The sequence below is a fragment of the Coptis chinensis genome, chromosome 7, assembly GCF_015680905.1.
Source record: "Coptis chinensis isolate HL-2020 chromosome 7, ASM1568090v1, whole genome shotgun sequence".
NCBI lineage: Eukaryota > Viridiplantae > Streptophyta > Magnoliopsida > Ranunculales > Ranunculaceae > Coptis > Coptis chinensis.
Genome location: NC_141462.1, coordinates 91,684,988 through 91,700,849, shown reverse-complemented (window position 1 = coordinate 91,700,849; position 15,862 = coordinate 91,684,988). Strand labels below are relative to the sequence as shown.

The window sequence follows — 15,862 nt, the reverse complement described above, 5'->3', positions numbered from 1 at the left end:
ATATATATGGCCTATAAGAACGTGGGACTATTTGTAACCATTGTAATCTTTTTATAAGCTTCAAACAAGCAGAAAAGTGTGCATCAAAATATCTCATAGTCATTCTTTTTGTCAATTGAGAGAATAACAAGCACAATAAATTTATGCATACAGGAATACGACCATCTTCACTTGTATAAAATTAGTCAAAGTAATTGATGTTAACAGTTAACCAAAAGAAACAACCTAGAAAAAAAAAGGTAATATAATATATCGAGAAATATCGATACATTTCGAATCATAGTCGTAAATATTGAGAAAACTGATAATTTTGACATTTACAAATAAAAAATATTAAATTCACTCTCTCTCATACCCTCGACTGCTACTTGCATGCCATTAGGTGTAATGGTTCTGAGATCCCCATGTGAAAATCGCCTCAATTTCTCTTTTGCTATTTCACTTAGTAACATTTCAATGGATTCGAAGGTAGCATTGGCCTATTTTTTTTAAAACTTTTACAACTTTGAAATTGTCAATCACTTTCCTATTAATAGAACATAGTATTTCAATCTTTTAACTAAACATGGTTACGTGGTTTGTCTAAATCTGAACATTTTGAGTTTTTTTTCAAAGTCTTTTAATTTTAGTCCAACTATGGTGATCAATTTTTTTTCCAAAAGAAAATTTATAATTAAATAATCAGAAATAATCAGATAAGATCGTATTTTAGTCCAATGAAGTGCTATGCTTCGCTCACGCCTCCACTGCTATGCAGTATACTAGTATGACGAAGATTTTGTGCTGTACTTGGCTCAATTTGGTTTTCATTTTGCTTGGAGCTTGGGACACTGGATTGCAAACTGATACGCATCTCAAAGGGGATAAAGACGATCTGGCCCAATTGCCCCATTTCTCATTGTCGTGTTGACTGTATGCACAAGCCAACAACCATGTTCACAGGCTGACAGCCGACATTTTCAAATCCCATTACACTTAACACTAATGCGCGTATTAGTAACACTAAGCATCTTTCTCTCTCTCATTTTCTCTTGAAAATGTTTCAGTCAGAGAGCTGAAAAGTTGAGCTTTACTTACTAATGGTACTAATGGCGACATCTTCAACAGAAAATTTCATAAGAAATAGAAAATCTCCATTCCTCTTCTATCTATTCATCGTACTTGTTTCCATTTCCATCCTTCCCTCACAGCCAATTGTTACACTTATCTCCAAACTCCCCTATCCAAACCCCACCCAACCCCAACCCCAAACTTAGAATGCCGTATGTACGAATCAAAACTACCAGAAGTAGACGACACAGTAATGATACAAGTGAAAAACATAGCAGAAAGTAGTGTGTGCGTATCATTACTAGAATACAACAACATAGAAGGAATAATATCATTTGTACAATTATCACGTAGTATATTTAAAAATGCTAGTGCATTCATGAAAGTGGGAGGACAAGAACCAGTTATTGTTACAAGAGTTGATAAAGAAAAAGGGTATATTGATTTAAGTAGAAGAATTGTTTCTGACGAAGATATTGCAGCTTGTGAGATACGGTATAATAAGAGTAAAATTGTTCATTCTATTATGCGTCATGTTGCTGAAACGATGTCCATCGATTTAGAGGTATAATCTTTTTGTGTTTTTTTTCCTGCTGTTTTTATTGTTGTTTGCGGTATTGTTTAATTTTATTTTTTGGATTAGTGTTCAATTATCTGGTTTGGTTTACTCTGTAGTCGAGGAAGTGTTGAGTCATTCAATTTTGCAATGTTTGGAGTAGTTGGTGGCTTGGTGCCAATTGAATTAAGCTTTGGGTTGATATTTGTGTTTCTTTTAGCTATTTTAGTGGACATGAAGGTTGAGCAATGTTTTTAACTCAATTCAAATGAATTGGTGTTGATTAACGGAGAGAATGCCGGAAATTAACTTGGATATCTTTTCAACTCAATTGGTGCAAGCATATGCCGTCTTTTTTTCTGTTTCACCTAAATTTGTTTTGGATTATAAACTCATAGTTGATATCCGGGAAGTTCCAACATGAAAAATATGAATAGCATTGTAGGGGAGCGATATCCTCATAGGGCATCGCACTCGCGAGGAGCATAAGCGAACTGAAGATATCGACCTCCAAGACATGCCTGAGAACAGGGCCCCTAGCAGACCTGCGTGTCGCAGCGACATAGATGAATCAAAGGCGACCTCCAAGACCGACTGAGAAGCGGCCTTCGAGTAGGTGGTGCGAACGAAGATATCTCAAAGACGAACACTTTGCCGGATCTGAACGCTTGGATAGAAACACACCCCCACCAGGGTAATGATTGCCAAGATCTTAGTGGTAATCTCAACACCGGAAGTAGGACTACCGCATCTACCCCCAATCATAACAGATCAATTCAACACTCATCCGCGATCTCCACCCTACATTTGTACAAAAGAATACACGTGTCGGAAGGATCTCCTCTCTCAAAACTCTATAAATACCACCTCTTTGGAACTCGTCGCCGCGGACGATCTCTCCCGGAAAAAGGAAAAAGCGAGAGAAGATAATCGTGGCGGTTAAATCCAAGCGACCTCGGTCACATCAAATTCTAAACCGCTTCCCCGCTCTTCCTTATTGTAATTAGGAGAAACCAAAAGCGCCCTTTACATTGGCCGTCGTGGTTTCGATTCATTGGAGAGCCACTTGAGATCATCTCTAATTCTCCGCCCCACGAAGCATGGTTAGCATAGAAGCTCGAGTTGAACCTTGCTCACGGTTTGGGAGTAGCGAATAGAGCATTTCCTTGCTTTCGGGGAGGAAAATGCTACCTTCGTGCTTTCGGTGGATAGTTACCGACAATGACAAATTGAATCGGAGCCGAACCGCGGCATCAATGACGCGTTAATCGCCAGCGGCTTAACGAGTTGTCCCAAAGGATTAGCGGACCTCTGCTGGAAAGGACTCGACCGCAGATTGTACACAAGATGCTTAAGGCGTGTCGGCGTCTCCGTTCACCGCAGAGGGTCCTCGGAAATCCTCTCCACCGCGACTTTATCCAACACGCTTTCCCATATGCGGCGGCGCACATACGATCGGCCTCGGTCGCTAGATGTGGCTCGCTATATTCAAAGTCCGGCACTTTCTGACTTTCGCGAAGTTCGATTATCTCCACTGCGCAGATTATTTCCGGCCCGACCTCGAGGATGGCGCCTCGATTGTTCTTTTCAATCGAGTCCGATTCTATCAACACCTTCGCGAACTTTATCGATTTGTTCGCCCGGCAAGATGCGCATTACCTAACAAAGGCGGAAGAAGGCGGATCTTGATTCTCTGTTTCAATTATCATTCAAGGAGGCGAAACTATTCGAGAATTCCTAGGGCGGTTCAAGCCGAACTAACGTGCATGGAAAGTGGCTTGAAAGAATCTTTTCGCCCACCGCCTTTTCTAATGCTTGCCGAAACCGAAAATGACCTCGCTAGGTCATTGATGAAGGAACGCCGCAGACATTGTCCCGAGCTCTACGCTTCGGCGTCGACAAATACATCAAGTTGCAGGAAACCTTAAAACTCCATGGTTTAGCGAGAGAGCCATGAGGTCGCCCAGAGTCTCGGATCGTTCCCCACGGGCAGAAGCAAGCGCCCAGTCAAACGTGCACCGGCGGCTTCGTGCCGTCGGATAACGATAATGAGAGAGTTCTTTATCTCGCTCGCTCCCCCCCACATCTTGGATAAGATCAAATCAGCCATTTTTTTCGGCCAAACATCAGGCGACCCCGCGATCGACTGGCAAGCCTTTTTTGTGCATTTCATAAAGCAAAGTGCCATGAAACCGATGCATCTTTGGGGGCTCGAGCATTATCTCCAAGACACGGTGGAAGGCTGGTTATATCAAACATTACACTAGCATTCCCGATGGCGACTGCGTCACAAGTTGATGGCTCGTCGTTAATGCGTAGTCGATCTCCACCTCCCGTCACCACCCACGGGAATGCGGGCTCGTCCTCACAATAGAGGGCGCCCCCCGTGATCGTTTCGTCACGAGAGAAGGCAACACTCCGATCGATCGTGACAATGCTCGCGACTATTCATGTGATTACCTTCCCTGACGATTACGGACCTCTTCCCCAGAGAAAAGGCGTCGGGTTAGGCTCTTCAGAAGTCTATCATTTTACTTCACAGGACTCCGCCCGCGTGGTTCAGTCGCGGCATTGCAGCGATATCAACTTTCCACGAGAGGCCGACTTAAGTAAAGTCCGCCTTCCTCATAATGACGTTATCGGTCGTTCATGTCAAAATCGGCCGACCGGACGGATCAGCGTCGATCGACCACCCGCGGTTCTGTGACATCTTATTTTACCACACCATGCAAGAGATGAACCTCCCCAAGTCCGTTCTCGTTGACCCAATCGCCCCCTTTACGGGTTCATGGCTCCAGAGTCGACCCGTTGGTGACATCATCTTACCCGATATCGGTGGGATCTCGAGAGGATAAGATTACCCGTAATACTCGGTTCTGCGTTCGACAACAAGTCGCCATACTGATGCCATCCTCGGACGGCCGGATTCATCGGATCGTCGCAGCGTACCATCTACTTTACATCAAGTTCTCCGTTTCCCGGGACCTCGAGGCATGATGGAGCTTGAAGCAATCAACTTGAAGGCGTACCATTGTAACCAGTCAAATCAGCGAATCGACGACGCCGTGAATCGCTTCCCACCATACAGGGATCCTCCAAATACGATGAATGGCACGCGTGGACTTAGTCGCGAAGTCCAACCCCGAATCGCCAGCCGAACGGCGGGGCTCTTTAAGCGAAGTTCTCTCGATGCCGATACCCGCTTTTCGCTCCCGAGTCCTCGCGATGCGCCCGGTATGCGGACTTCTAGCGTCGAACCAACGTCGGTACCTTTGTCGATTACCTTTGTCGGTTAAAGTTTGAGAGATCGTCCCAGCCTCATATCAAGCCGCCATTGTCGCGCGGCCCGCTCCATCAATGTGCTTGCGGCCGTGGCCCCTCCCGGTGTCGTGGAGACCCACAAAATTTTGCGAGAAGGTCGCTCCACATTCAAATACCGGTCGGTCGTCCCACCGGTGTTCGAGATCTCCTCCGATGGCGAGTCGCTAAGCGGTTATGCCCGTCGGCTATAAAGCCTCGGTGGCGAGAAAAAGAAAGAGTGAATCTTGGCACCGAAGGCGACCCCAAGTTTGTGTATGTAGGGGCTAACCTCGACCCCACGGGATCACAACTTGTAAATTTCTTATCTATGAATAAAGATGTTTTTGCTTGGTCGATATTGATGTGCGGGAATCGATCCTAACCTCGCTTGCCACAAATTAAATGTGAACCCCAATGCTGGAGACCGGTCAAATAACGACCTCGGCCGACTATCCCCGCTTTCAAAAGCCATCAATGACGAGGTCGAAAAACTCGAAACAAAGTCGGTTTCATCGAAAAGGTAGACTACCCCGAGGATTGCCAATATTGTCGCCGTCCCCCAAAAAGAATGGCACGCGGTTAAACATCGTCGATTTCACAAATGTCAACCCGGGCCACGCTTAAAGATAGCTTTCCGCCCTCGAATTGACCAACCGGTCACCAAACCTGTGGTCATGAACTCCTCTCCTTTATGGATCGTCTGATGGGGTACAACCAAATCCCACTCACCGAGGAAGATCGAGGAGAAGACTTCGTTCATCACCGGAACAAAGGGATCTATTGTTACAACGCCCTCCCGCTCGGCCCGAAGAAACCGGAGGAGGCGACATACCAACGCCTTGGTCACGCGGACATGTTCCAAGACATGTTAGGCGACACCATGGAGGTCTACATTGGCGACATGGTGGTCAGCAAAAAGCGGGTGATCACCTCACCCACCTCGAACAAAGCGTTCTCCGGACTTCGCCCGTGCGGGCATGAAGTTGAACCGGAAAAATGCCTCTTTGGGGCGATCCTCCCAAGTTTTAGGGTATCGGGTGTCGCGGCCGAGGGATCGAGGCAAATCGACCCGGATCCGAAGCGTTCTTAGATATGCCCGATCCACGCACAAAGAAACAAATACAAAATTGTCGGGGAATGGTCGGCGCCAACCGATTCATATCAAGGGCCTCGGATAAGTGTAGACCGTTCCTACAAATTCCTCAAAAGGCGAGCCGTTCTCATGGAAGCGATCAATGTCATCATCATTCGCTACTCTCAAAGAGTATCGACCACGCCTCCCGTCTTAGCCAAACCGGTTACATGGAGAGACAGGGGCTTTATCGGCATTATCCGATTTAGCCATCCCGCTCGGTTCTCTTTAAAGAGGAGAACAATTCAGAGAAACCGATCTACTTCACGAGTAAGACACTCACGCCGGACCGAAAAGAATTACTCCTTCACGAACGAGCCGTACTCTTTCGCTTTGTTGTATTCCGCATGACGGAAATTGAGGACCGTACTTTTCGGGCATCCAATCAAAGTTCTCACCGACCTTCCATTGAAGAAAGTCCTTCATAAAGAAAACAAGACTACTTTCGAATGGCGGTTTGGGCGAAGAACTTCGGAGAACACCACATAGAGTTAGCCCCCGCGACTTCTCGGAAAGGTCGGTCGTCGGCCGATTTCCTCATGATTTCCGGTCGAGGACCCCAACCGGGAACAAAAACCGAGCTCCCAAACACGCAAATCGAAAGTCAAATCCCCCGTCTCTCTTTGTGGATGGTTCGAGTAACCTCGGTGGAAGCGGCATCGAGTCGTCTTAGTTTCCCCGACGGAATATGATTGAAAAGTCGGTTCAAGATTGACTTTGCCACTTCCAACAATGAAGCGGAGTCTGAAGCACTAATTAGGGGACTAAGGATGGCCGCAGCCTCGGTTGTCGAAGAGCTCCAAGTCTTTAGTGACTTCATGAATCGTTAGCCGGGTTGCAAAAGAGTACACTACCCACGGCGTAATCTTTCCAAGTATCTTCGTGTCGTTCATCGGTTATTGCCTTCCTTTAAGCGGTACATATACATCATTTCTTGCGTGAGGAGAACCGCCACGCAGATAGTTTAGCTTATTTGGCTACCCGGACCACAGCCGCGTTCCCGACAAGTTCTCATTGAGGTAGTCGATCGCTGCATACCAAGTCGACCACACCTTGATGATAAGCGACCTATTTCCTCTCTCCGCCCGGTCGGTTAGGCCAAACATGGATCGACCCGTCATCGATTATATCCGCCCGGAACGCCTCCACGAGAGGCGTACCAAGGCCGGCGTCCGTCTCTTATCAAGCTTCGGCGTTATTGTTTAGTCCAAAACAAGTTATTCAGAAATCGGGTGGCCCACACCTACGATGCATTACCCGAGCGAGGTCAATTAATTTTTGCGTAAATCCACGAAGGAGAATGTGGAAATCACGTGGCGCTCGTTAGCTCCACAAGGCCATCTCAAGGATATTTACGCCCCGGATGCGATCGATGCTAAAGCATACGTCCTCAAATGTCTCAAATGCCAAACGTTAAACCAATATCATCCAACACCTTTCCATGAACCCGATTAGCATAGCGAGCCCGGTGGCCATTTCACATGTGGGGCATGGACATTATGGGACCATTCATCCCACGAAAGATCGGCTTCCGGCTTTGTCCTAACCGCCACCGACTACTTCACCAAGTGGGTCGAGGCCATTCCCCTCGCACCGTCAAAGAGTCCCATGTCCATGAACTTCATCCGGACTCACATTATCACCGATTTGGGTTACCACATACACCGGTAATGGACAATGGGCCTCCGATTCAAAGGCCGAGCATCAAAAGAGTTCCTAGCCAAGTGGAAGATCATTCATGCGTTCTCTACTCCAGATGACGCTCGGAGTAATGGTCAAAGCCGATTAACAAAGCAATCTTGGAAAATTTGAAGAAAAAAGATTGAAAAGAATAAGAGCCAATGGCCAAATCGGTTGGAAAACATTCTATGGGCTCACGCGCTGCTTACTTTCGCTCGATCACCGTGAGTCGCCGTTCTCCTTATGTTATGGCCGCGAGCGTAATTCCCAATCGAATCCCGACCGTCACTACAACTTCGATCCGAACTTGTCGAGTCGAGGCATAACGACTCCGTGTTATCACGGCGTCGACACCGCTTGAAGAAAAGGGGGGCTTAAATAGCGAGTCGAGTCATCTTATCGGCAAACTCAAGAACTCCTACAACAAAGCGAGTTCATCCTAGGTCTTTTTCAACTGGCGACCTAGTGCTTTCGAAAAGACGCGGGGCGACTCCAAGTTAGCACCAGCATGGGAAGGCCCCTACATCTACATTAGAGCGCGTGTCGTCGGCAATGGAGCATACTGGATACGAACCCAAGAGGGCAAGATGTTGCCTCGACCTTGGAATACTTATCTACTGAAATTTTTTACCAATAGCGTCCTCCATGTTGTATACATTTTGGTTCACATTAATGTCAAACACGTTTCATGTGATATTTATTACAAGTTACTATCTTTATTTGTATTGGCAAGTCATCCCGTTTACACCGACGCCGTTTCGGCATGTTTTACTTGGCTCGCCACCCTCGGTCGGTGACATACTCGACTAAAACGAACGCCTCTCGGCCAACGGGCATACTCGGGAGCTCGGCTGGCATATAGCCTCTCCAATTCTTGTTACGTCGAGGGACCTATATTTCTAGGATCGACTACACGAACGCGCTCTCACGAAAGCGGGCGACTCGGAGCTCACCGCTACATAGCCTCTCAATTCTTGTTACGTCGAGGACCTATATTTCTAGGATCGACTACACGAGAACGCTTCGGCGAGCGCGACTCGGAGCTCACCGCTACATAGCCTCTCCAATTCTTGTTCGTCGAGGACCTATATTTCTAGGATCGACTACACGAGAACGCTCGTGAAGGCGCATTACTCGGGGAGCTCACCGGGCTACATAGCCTCTCCAATTCTTGTTACGTCGAGGACCTATATTTCTAGGATCGACTACACGAGAACGCTTTCCATGAAAGCACCGCGGCTCTGGAGCTCACTGGCTACATAGCCTTTCCAAGTCTTGTTACGTCGCGGCCCTACATTTTTAGGATCGACCACACGAGAACGCTTCATCGTCGAACGCCTCCCGGCTCCACGGCACCGTAACCCATCCAGGTCCTCGCTCATCAACGTCACGACTATATTTCTAGGGATGACTACTTAACAGGGGCGCATATTTATAAGATCAAGATGCTAGTTACACACAAATACACAAAGAGCATGCATACACATCCAAAACAACGTTACATGACAATGCGTCATCACAACTTCGCCCCACCGATCTGGCGGGATTACCCGGGAAATCCGGTCGATGCTCATTACAAAAATTCACCAAGTCTTGAATCCCACTTCGTGGAAACCGGTCCTCCGAACAAAAGCGCGAACAAGCTTAGGCAAGCCCGAAACGGCTCTATTGTTTGCTCCCCGTGATAAGAGAGAGGAATGTAGACTATATTCACAACTTACGATCGACAGTCGGATGATGATCACCTTATCAATTTTCAAGAATGACATGCTTGTCTTCCTGGCGCGCTAGTCGGCAAAGATGTCGAAATACCTGGTAGTGTCATACTTTTCGTCCAGGCGGCATAGGCGATACAGGCTTCCGATATCATTCTTACGCTTTCGCGCCACCTTTCCCGACATTTCTTCGCGATAAGTCCGTCCACAACCGCCAGTTCCTTTTCCATCCTCGATCCGACCGACACGGTCACGCGTTCTCAGCCCGATTCACGTTACGGTACTTGGTGGACATATCATCCAGCTTTCTTCTTGTCCACCCCCACGCGCAGATCAACCCGGCTCCACGCATGGGTTACCACTAGTCTCGGAGCGGCTGCCGCGACATCTTTCGACTTATCATACCTGCGAAACGCATGAACATAGTTAGAACACCGACTCCACGAAGTCGGTGCAACAACTTAAGCTATCAAGAACTCGCCAAACAAGCGCCATATCCATCGTCCCCGATGGTGTCCCCATGTCCTCGTCCTCAACTTACGCTTTGTCTCCATCTAGCACAATCCGCCCGAGCGGCGGTTATATGGGGCCGTAAAGTGAAAGCTACTGATCCGGCGTTTCACCATCCGGCTTCTTCCCGTCTTTCCCGGGTGTAGAATTAATCCCCACATCCTTACATGGTGGGGCGAACTCACACAGAATCGCTGGCGACCTACCCCAACTTCGTTAATGCTTTCAACCAAACGACCGGTAGTTTCACCCCACGGCTGTGGCGACTTGAATACAATGCCACCACAAGAAAATGACTATCTCTCCTCGGTTAGTTTATGACCGCCCGCTTCTCCTGCGCAACCTTTCTCTTCCCCGATCGCCATGAACATGAGGCTCAAACTCCATCTCCTCCATTGATAGTGGCGGCGTTTCTCTTCCGACAAACGCCGCGATCTAGCCATATTACCACTTAAAGAAAGTTACCACAAAAAGTTAACGCTTATTCTAGGTATTTCTCAAACCGAATAACACACGTAGAGAAGCCACATACCCGATGAACAAAGCGGCGTTTAAAAGCCGCAATCTAAAGAGCGTAACAAAGATGAGGAAGGAAAGCTTAGGCAAAACAATGACGCGAACCTCTTGATGATATGTGAAGCGGTTTATATTCCTTAGGAAACGTCTTTTCCTAAGTGCCTCATTATCACCTTGCCAGGGCGCCAAACGCCATCTGCGCCCGTCATTTATGTCCCATGAGCCGCTCGTCTCCTACTACGTGTCACGCCGCATAGCGGAACAACTGCGGTTAGGCGCTTGGCGAATCTGAGCAATTCGACCTACATCTCGAGCGGACTCCGGCGATCGATGCTCCGCGTCGCGTGGCGTCGCGCCCAATCTAAAGCACCCCCAACAACAGCGCCCCTCATTTTACCAATCATAAGTAAGGAGGTCGCCACCACAATGGGCCTACCACGCGTTCCACCCTAAGTTGCATCATCCTACATAACTATGGTGAGCAAACCCGACTCGAACACACACAACACAACTATCTATCATCGCGATGTAAACAAAGGAAGATCGGTGTAATGGCTTTATCATACACATTTCGATGTTGAGCCAAGTTCTTTGAGATTACTCAGAAATCCAACCCGGCCCCACACGAGTTTCGTCACACATTCGCTACCGAATCGGCGGCAGGAGACACCCACTTGTTCGGGATTACGATTACACAAACATAAAAAGTGAATCACTGCCGGGTTACCAGAAACCAGTTATTGTATCCGGCAAAGATATAAGGCGATAAAAGGCAAAGAATAAATTTTACAACTCGTCATCTCCTCCGGTATTTAACTACTCCTCCAAGCCAAACGCATCGACCTCGGCATCTCTCCCGTCCCACAATGATCGATATGCCATCCAACTCTAAGCTCATCACGCGATCGGGTCGCAATGGCTTATTTCGAGCCAATACCGCTTACAGCATCGCCACGAAGAAAAAGGCAATCGCCGGCACCCCGCCCGAACCTCCTCGACCGAGAGGCGGGGCGCCACGGTGGCGTGTTCCTCCTTCAAGCCATTGTAGTAAGCCTCCAGTTCAACGAAATTCGTCCGCGTCCAGTGTCATAGGCGCGATTAAGCGTCACGAGCAACCTTCTTGCGATCGCGGGCATAATCGTTCGACCTCCCAATCTCGGTAGGGTGCTTTCGCGCATTATCTTCAACTCGCTTCTAGCTTTTGCCTCAGCTCCTCGGCTTAGATATCTTTCAACATCTTGGCGGATTCAACGGCTTCACGAAGCTCTCTTCAAATCTTCCGGTTCCTCGGCTCCATCGGAGGTCACGGACATTTTTCGACTCCTCACCCGAACGGCACCATTTCCCTATCGATTACAAATCCGGGCGATCTCTTTCAACTTCGAATCCATCCACCACCGGTTGCCGAACATACCGCGGGGTTAGCCTGAACAACAATTTGCATAAGCAAGCAAATTACCTCGGATGTAGTTATAGATACCAAGCATTGCGCGATTTCCATTCGTCTCGAGTTGTCGGCTAACCCCTTCTCATCTAGCTCTGCGGTTGCCATCCGAGCTATTTGTTCTAGCAAACAACCCGCTATCTTCTTTGGATCACGGAAGCGGCCCGATTAAGCCGTTTCCGCGGTCTTGGCTGCGCCCGATTCGTCGGATAGACAAAATGTCCTTCCGGATCGTCCATGAGGGCGCCGCCCGCTTTTCGGTCGCCTTCACGTGGAGCCTTGGCCTTCTTCACCGGATGGGATCGCGTCCCGGTCGGCCTTGGCTGGACCCCACTCAAAGTGGCCAAGTCCATGACCCGCTTCAGTCGGGCCCCACTTCTGGCGAGATCACCGTGGCCCCGGCCGCGGCACCATCGAGATCCGCCCCGGTGCTAGCACCATCTTCACGAGCATGTCGAGGCTACTTTCGCTGCTTCGTCCGTCGATCTGCTTTCGAGACATCAGCGTGGCCTCCTCTCCGGCACGCCTTTAGCACGAAAGCGGTCCAAACCAGCGGCTCCAACTCTACGGGGCCTCGATCGAACCCCCATTCGCCGACCGCCCGATCCTCCGGCTCTGCGGTTCCCCACTAACGGGCGCGCTTTTCTGCTCCCCTCACCATTGCCCTCTCCTCGTGTTATCGGATCACTTGTGCGCTTCCATCACCCTCGCCCGTTCGACTTAGAGCCGCTCCTTTTGCACCTTCCTCTTCTCCTGATCGCACCCCCCCTTTTCCTCAAAGAAATGAGCAACCCTCGGGCAACCCGGCTTGTTTTCAAAGACGAGTCAGGTAGAAGCGAATCTTTCTATCTCCCCACGATTCGCGGCTTCACGAAAACTCTGCGTGAAAAGCAAAACAAAGACCCGGTTAGGCGGCTATCAAACGTTAGAAAAATAACAATGAAAAGTGTTCCTACCACCGGATATGTTACAAATCCTAGTTAAGCGGTATACACCCGCTCACCGCGATAATTGCCAACTAGCAACAACGGTCTCTTAGTCCAGGCCTCATTGCTTACTCCATGATCCGCGGCGAACGGCGTCGTCATGGTTTGCAAGCTAAAGTTCATGTTCCCCCGATCGGCGTATCACATAGTGCTCCACTATATCCGATACCCTATGTCATATTCCCACTTCGCGTTCAGCGAGGTGAACACCTTAAATAATGCGCCGGTGTTACCCACAACGAACCGGGGAGACTTCCAACAAAGCGCCAAGAAGTCGCATACCGGTTTGAGAACGGTATGTGCATCTGGCGCTCTCGGTAACCCTCACAGATTATAACTCCACCGTTCGGTGGGTTATACTCCCTCACTACTCTGAACATTTTCACTTTCGATGCGTGGCTGCATTATATCTCGTGTCGGGGACATTAATCCCATCTGCTGCCGCCCTCCATTTCGGGGAAAGAGTTAAGCGGCCGCGACGGTTCACACTTCTAGGGGCACATCAGCGATGCCGACCTCTCCCCTCGACGACGTCGCCCCGCGTCATCTCTCGGCCGAGATCGGGCATTACCCCCGCTTATCCTATCTTCTTCTTCTAACTCAACCCCACCCCCGCGCCCGATTCTTCATCCTCATTACTCTCCCAACTTCAAAGATATCTCTCCGGACCTCCTCCGGTAGAGTATCATCGAGAATCGGACATTATAACAACCCTTTTCTATCAAATATTGATTTCTAAACCCTATAGCCTTACAATAACCTACTTACTTAAAATAACGAACCGGACAGAGAGGAAAGCAAATGGAAATGGGAAGAGATAACAAAGAATGGGGAGCACTCACCTGGGAAACCCTAGTGGCGTTTTTGCGGAAGAAGAAGAAACACGAAATAACTTTTTCAGATTCCAAATCTGATTTTGAATAAACCGCCCGTTCGGTTACCAAGGTAATCATTACGAATTACGCTATAGCCCGCACGCGTGTTCCAAGGCAGCGTCCTTTCAAGATTCCATAGATAACGCGGTGACACGTTCGCTTCAATTTCTCGACTTCATCGCGTGCACGTAAGATAAAACTACATTTTTCCCGCCAATTCACCGGCCCACATCATTCAAAAAGTGGCTCTACCGGTCGGTTCATCCCCTACTTGTTAAGCTCCGCGCTCACTCGCTCGTCCGACTCTTTCTCAAGAGTAGCGTTTCCCGTTTTCGCCTCTAGAGAGGGGCTGTGGTAGGAGGCGATATCCTCATAGGGGCATCGCGACTTTCAGCGAGCATATAAAACCGAAGATATCGACCTCCAAGACATGCACGAGAACGGCCCTTTTCCAGCGGACCTGCGTGCGGCAGCATAGATGAATCGAAGGCGACCTCAGAGACCAACTGCGGCGGCTCGAGTAGGTGGTGCGAACGAAGATATCTCCGATCTGAACACTTTGCCGGATCTGAGCGGCGGGATAGAAACACCCCACCGGGTGTAATGATTGCCAAGATCTTAGTGGTAATCTCAACACCTGGAAGTAGGGACTACCGCGATCTACCCCCCATCATAGCGGATCCAAATTCAACACTCATCCGCGATCTCCACCCTACATTTGTACAAAAGAATACCGCGTGTCGGAAGGATCTCCTCTCTCAAAACTCTATAAATACCACCCTCTTTGGAACTCGTCGGACTGATTCTTCTCTCCCCGGAAAAGGAAAAAGCGAGAGAAGATCACGTTAGGCGGGTTAAGCTCCAAAAGCGACCTCGGTCACATCCAAATTCTAAACCCTTCCCGTTCTTCCTTATTGTAATTAGGAGAAAACCAAAACGCCCCTTTACAAGCATGATTTGAATAGGTAGGTTCTTACTGTGAGGTTAGGCCGTAGACAAAACGCCTAGGCGGTGCCTAAGCGATGCCTATGCATCCTGCTTTAGTCCTTCCAGGGATCCTTTGTTCTATATAATCGAAACAAGCACCATATCATTAATTTGTATTAGTAGTTCAGTAATTCATATGAACTGAGAGTCAGATTTCGTGGTGTTTTCTTCTCTATTGTTCTGGTTATAATTACGATGATTGTATTTTCCTCCCGCAGGATCTCTATATCAATATTGGGTGGCCTCTATACAGAAAATATGGGCACGCATTTGAGGTAATTCCGCCGACTATGCTCAACTTGAAGTCATGTTGCTCACTGAATTGCAATTTCAATTCCCTTCGTGTACTAGGCATTCAGGTTAATCGTGAATGATGCTAACTCTATTTTAGATCCACTTATTACACGCGAGATCGAAGAAGAAGTTGGTCCTGATGGGCAAGAGGTTACTACGGTTCACAACATTCATTATTTAGCACTACAGTAGAAGGTATTCTGTTTGTTTGAACTTGTGAATTGCTCGCTATACAGGTGACTAAAGTGGTCCCTGCTGTGCCTGTTGACGTTAAAGCTGTTCTTTTAACCAACATCAGGGCGTCCATGACCCTAGAAGCAGACCTGGAGGAGGATTAACGTTTTTCTTTAGTTTCATTTTCCACGACTAGAAAAAAAAACATTCAGTTCTTTACTCATATTGGTTTTGTATTTGTTCATTTGTTGTACACATACCTCGTGTTAATTCTCGAATGAGTACTTCCAACTTTTGGCTTAATTGGTGAAATTGATGAATTTGTCACCGTTTGTTTCATAAATCTCCATCGTGCAAATTTGTTATTAAATGGTGTTTGAGATTGTTCTTCTGTTGCATAAACCAAAGCCCAAAATATGGCTGATATATTTTTTTTAGGTACACGAGATGGAAATATTCGATATATTTCCACTGAATATTGAATCTTGTTTTTGCCAATATATATTGTAAATTCCGATATATTGATATATCTTATATAAATTGTTGACTTTGACCAATTTTTATTAATATATCAACAATATTTCTTATATAATTGACGATAGTTTTAATATAATCAATGATATTTTCGATATTTTCAAATATA

The 15,862-nt window shown here is 47.7% G+C and overlaps 1 protein-coding gene across 3 annotated transcripts; it reads left to right on the top strand.

The window, feature by feature from the left end:
• Positions 1-950: 950 nt before the first annotated feature.
• Positions 951-15,562, top strand: LOC147489954 (eukaryotic translation initiation factor 2 subunit alpha homolog). 3 transcript variants are annotated; one of them, XM_086572761.1, is made up of 4 exons: positions 951-1,615; positions 14,970-15,026; positions 15,143-15,195; positions 15,282-15,562. In XM_086572761.1, exons 1-4 carry the CDS (start codon positions 1,265-1,267, stop codon positions 15,283-15,285), a joined length of 465 nt encoding a protein of 154 aa, XP_086428887.1. In that variant the 5' UTR covers positions 951-1,264; the 3' UTR covers positions 15,286-15,562. The 3 variants fall into 3 exon arrangements, with proteins under 3 accessions (XP_086428887.1, XP_086428886.1, XP_086428885.1); XM_086572759.1 differs by having other exon boundaries at positions 975-1,615; positions 15,103-15,195; XM_086572760.1 differs by having other exon boundaries at positions 973-1,615; positions 15,143-15,562.
• The last annotated feature ends 300 nt before the right edge of the window (positions 15,563-15,862 follow it).

Coding starts and splice junctions, on each gene's coding strand:
- LOC147489954 (XM_086572759.1), top strand. CDS start 1,265: ATGTACGAATCAAAACTACCAGAAGTAGACGACACAGTAATGATACAA. Junction 1,616..14,969: donor CGATGTCCATCGATTTAGAG/GTATAATCTTTT, acceptor TTCCTCCCGCAG/GATCTCTATATCAATATTGG. Junction 15,027..15,102: donor AATATGGGCACGCATTTGAG/GTAATTCCGCCG, acceptor TTCGTGTACTAG/GCATTCAGGTTAATCGTGAA.